The sequence below is a fragment of the Cryptomeria japonica genome, chromosome 6 (genome assembly GCF_030272615.1).
Source record: "Cryptomeria japonica chromosome 6, Sugi_1.0, whole genome shotgun sequence".
NCBI classification, from domain to species: domain Eukaryota; kingdom Viridiplantae; phylum Streptophyta; class Pinopsida; order Cupressales; family Cupressaceae; genus Cryptomeria; species Cryptomeria japonica.
This window is the reverse complement of record NC_081410.1, coordinates 566015295-566019468: the sequence shown is the minus strand read 5'-3', so window position 1 is coordinate 566019468 and position 4174 is coordinate 566015295. Positions and strand designations below refer to the sequence as shown.

General features: G+C 40.5%; 1 protein-coding gene across 1 annotated transcript; it reads right to left on the bottom strand.

Moving 5' to 3' along the window:
• Positions 1–383: 383 nt before the first annotated feature.
• On the bottom strand, positions 384–3418 carry LOC131049375 (pectinesterase). Its single transcript, XM_057983422.2, has 2 exons — positions 2260–3418; positions 384–1244 (listed from the first exon to the last, which is right to left on the bottom strand). The coding sequence occupies exons 1-2, from the start codon at positions 3293–3295 to the stop codon at positions 550–552; spliced, it is 1731 nt and encodes a 576-aa protein (XP_057839405.1). The 5' UTR covers positions 3296–3418; the 3' UTR covers positions 384–549.
• Positions 3419–4174: the final 756 nt, after the last annotated feature.

Here is a 4174-nt window from a genome sequence, read left to right as displayed (position 1 = left end):
TCAATTTTATCGCTTATTTTAGAAATAGGTTTGATCAACCCCTCCATAAAATCTACTCTTATAATTACTTCAATATAACTTCCCTGTTCTATTTTACATCTCTAAATTCATGTTGCTATGATTTTATCTAATATTTTTAATTGGTTAATCTTAAATTGAAAACTGATTTTATTGTTATTTGCCTTTATTTATTAGTTAAATTCAAACCATCAATCTCAACTTTTTATCTTAAATTAATTATTTATCAGATGCGCATCATGGGAGCTGCGTAGACGTCGCTAGTATCCTATAAAGATGGGTAGAAATGTTCTTTCATTTCTACAATTTATGATATTAAATCAAAGCGAATTGCAACAAGTGGGGGCTTCGTAAACATTTCCACAAAGAAGGCAAAGCAACATTTTATCTAACCATTAGAGAAATTGGTGCTTTACACTGTTCACTGAAAGGAACCGACAGATTGCTCCAATGGCGTAAGCATATTATAGGCGAGCTTTTAAAAAAAACAGACTAAACAATAATAATAAAGCAAAAACTAAATCGTAATGATCAGTTCAAGCCTGGAGTAAAGGCGAGACCTGTAGACGGAATCCATGAACTACCATGGATGAATTTTCCAGCTGTAAACTTGTAGGCTTCTCTAGCACTGGTGATGACATGAAATCCAGGCCAATTCACACGTTTTGACGTTCCTGCACCACCTCCTCTGTTCATGTATTCCCCATAGTATAAAGTGCTGAGAGCAAAATTACCATCCCATTCCAACCAACCAGCGGGGTCAATGTGATTGTCAAGAGTGGATTGTATGAAGAGAGTGCGAGAGTACTCCTTCCATGGCCTCCCCAGGAATGTCTTGATGTGGCCTTTTACACGTGCAAGGGCGGGAGATGCCAAAACATTGCAGTTATGGATGGAAATTCCAGTGTTTTCGTTAGGATCTGTTCTTCCTTGGGCAGTAATTGTGTTCTTCTGGTTTATCATGGGACGTCGGGCGATAATATTGCTGTTCTGGATGACAACTGCAGCGTTGCCGAAGATGAAATCCACGGTCCCGTAGATGTCGACCTCGCGGTAGAATTGGCGGAGGGAGTAGACATACAAAGTGTCTTGGTAGCCTCTGATGCTGCACCGGTACACGGCCGACTGGTCAGAACCCACTCGAAGTGCCACGGCTTGGTGCTTCTCTGGCCCTGCTGTGTTCTCAAACGTCATATCTCTTGCGATGAATCCTTTGCCAGAAACAGCTGCAAGTGCACCCACGAACACACAAATACAAAATCAATCACATAATTCATTGGCGTAAGAATAACGATCTCTTGGTCTTTTCAAATGTCTATGTCATGTTGTTGTTCTTATTATTGAAGTTCAAATTGTTGGTAATAAGTCATATATGAATCAAAGAAGAGCCGATCATATGATCTTATAGCGACTAATATCTAAGTGGTTGAACTCCAGCAATAAGTTCAAATTGTTGGTAATAAGTCATATCTAAATTAAAGAATATCTTATTTTATTGAGAATTAAAGAAGAGCTGATCTTATTGGGACCTATATCTAGGTGGTTGAACTCCAGCAGTAAGTGGAAGATTCTAGGTTTGACTCTTAGTTGGTCCATGAAAGCTCAACATGATATCAAAATCAGGTCCACTCTCGGAGCCCCAAGCATTCTATTAGAGCGACTTAAGGGGATGTTGGTAATAAGCCACATCCAGACCAAAGAAGGGTTAGTCCTATGGGATCAGTAATTCAGTGGTACAGCACTTCAAAAACAAATGAAAGTTTCAAGGATTGAGTCCATACTGATCTATGAAAACTTAAGACAAATTCTGTTGAAATATTATTGGGACCAGCATCTAAGTGGTTGAACTCCAATAGTAAGTGGAAGATTCTAGGTTTGACTCTTAGTTGGTCCATGAAAGCTCAACATGATATCAAAATCAGGCCCACCCTAGGAGCCCCAAGCATTCTACTAGACTGGCTTAAGGGGGATGTTGGTAATAAGTCACATATAGACCAAAGAAAGGTTAGTCCTATGAGATGAGTAGTTCAGTGGTAGAGCACTTCAACAACAAATGGAAGTTTCAAAGAGTGAGTCCTAACTTATCTATGAAAACTTAAGACAAATTCTGTGAAGATGTTATTTTTAAGTGTTTATATTGAAAACAAGATCTCCAATTTATAGTCTCACCAATTCATAACTCCGAATCAAAAGTCTTTACCCTTTAGAAAAACAAACAAACTCGTGGTATGGAAGTCTTACCGACTGTTGCTGTTCTGAAAGTAGTGTAGCCGTCTTGCACGCTCCTGCGTCCCGTCACAATAGTTTTACTCTTGCCGGCTCCCACCAACATCAAATTCGTTACCTTCTTAGATATGTCGATGTTCTCCTTGTAAATTCCCGCCTTAATGAAGATGATGTATCTCTTTCTGCTGTTCCGAGGCGCAGCTTTGATTGCTTGCGCGATTTTCCAGTAATGACCAGAACCGTCTTGGGCTACCACCACGTGGGCTAAGCTGGCCAGGCTAGACGCCCGCAATAGCTTGCGATCTCTCGGTGACAGCCATTCGGGAAATCCATCTTCACTCACACGGCCATAGTGCGAATTGAAATCTCCATCTTCGTTGGTGTCTACAGATAACAGGCTGCGGTTATTCCTGGTCTTGGCAGGCAAAGTGGAGAACTTGTACATGGAGAGCGAGTTGCTGACTAGTTCTGACAAATTCACAGCTCTGGGTGACATGAGAGCTCTGATGGGATTGGTGGCACTCAAATTGAGATCACGAAATCCGTTCAAGCAGGTCTCCTGGTTTGTCAACGAGGCACTCAGCCAAATGGGGCAGTCTGGACTGAGAGAACCGTTTCTCGAACAGACTCTGAGATGATGGATGGTATCCTCAAAGAGCTCCAAACAGTCTCGCCATGCCATGCGCTCTCTTTCTTTCATCAGATTCTTTTGAAGACTCCGTGTGAATTCGCGAGCCTTTCGCGCCCTTGTCAGGCTCACTTGCAAGGCAACTTTAGTGAGATCGTGAAGCTTGGCAGTCTGATAAGCAGGATAGGAAGCCATGGACGAGACGCATCGCTTGGGATAGCGGGTGTTGCTGCAAGCGGACGTAACCGTTGTCCAAGCATGATGATTTGTATGGCTGTCGTTGCCGTTTGAGCCCTCGGAAGCCTCGATCGCCACAAACTCGATGGCAAACACAAGGAGAATTGAGATCAGAGCAGCCAATACTTCTCTGATTTTAGACTTCTTCACTTTCTCTTCACTGACTCTGAGACAACTACTCTTCATTTTGCTAAGCCAATTGTTCTGTGCTTACAGAGGCGAGTAAAAGAATTTGGATTGCAAGAACAAATAAATCTTACATTAATCTTATGCAATTAATGTCAAGCTGTTCTTCAGAGAGCGGGAGAAATGTAGTGGATGGTTTGAATCATACTGCTCAAAGCACCTACTTTATAGAACGAGATTCCGTGGCATACTTACAGATCTGTCAAGAATTAGCCCAGCAGTCTCTGTCAAAGGTTATGAAATGATAACTTGCGTGATGCCATGAAATTCTCTTTCCGTACACTCTTCCGTTTCGAATTGCTTGTCGTTAATTCATTTACTTTTCCTTTTTTTTTCTTTAATCATGTCAATATCAACTCCACCATTATCAATTTCGACAGCTTTGAGTACCTGTAATCCGTCAGATTCTTATACCGCTTTAGATTTCAACACTTGGGGACGAACACAGTAGCATTTCACATTGTTTTTTCTGTTAAAGTTATACTCTGTCATCCCTAACGGCATAAAATAGACATGTTGGAATTGGATTACAGCCGATTTACTTAAATGATGCCCACTACTTTAACTATTTCTTGACGCTGCTATTCAAACAGAAGTGTCAGGCTCTGTAAGTTCTACCACCATCATTAAAATAATTTACTATTAAATATTTGTTAGCAAGTTTTTTATTGTTAATATGCTGACATAGTATTTTCAAATATCTCTATAAAATTGAGGTATTTCCTAACGATCATTTCCTATGAATCTGAATATAAGTTTGTTTGTCTCTATCTACCCATCATAGTCATCAAAGAGAGAGATCATGAGGAGATCACAATTAAGGTGATTGCCAAATTCTTCCCATATTTTGATGTAAATTGATTCCTCCAAATTCAGAGG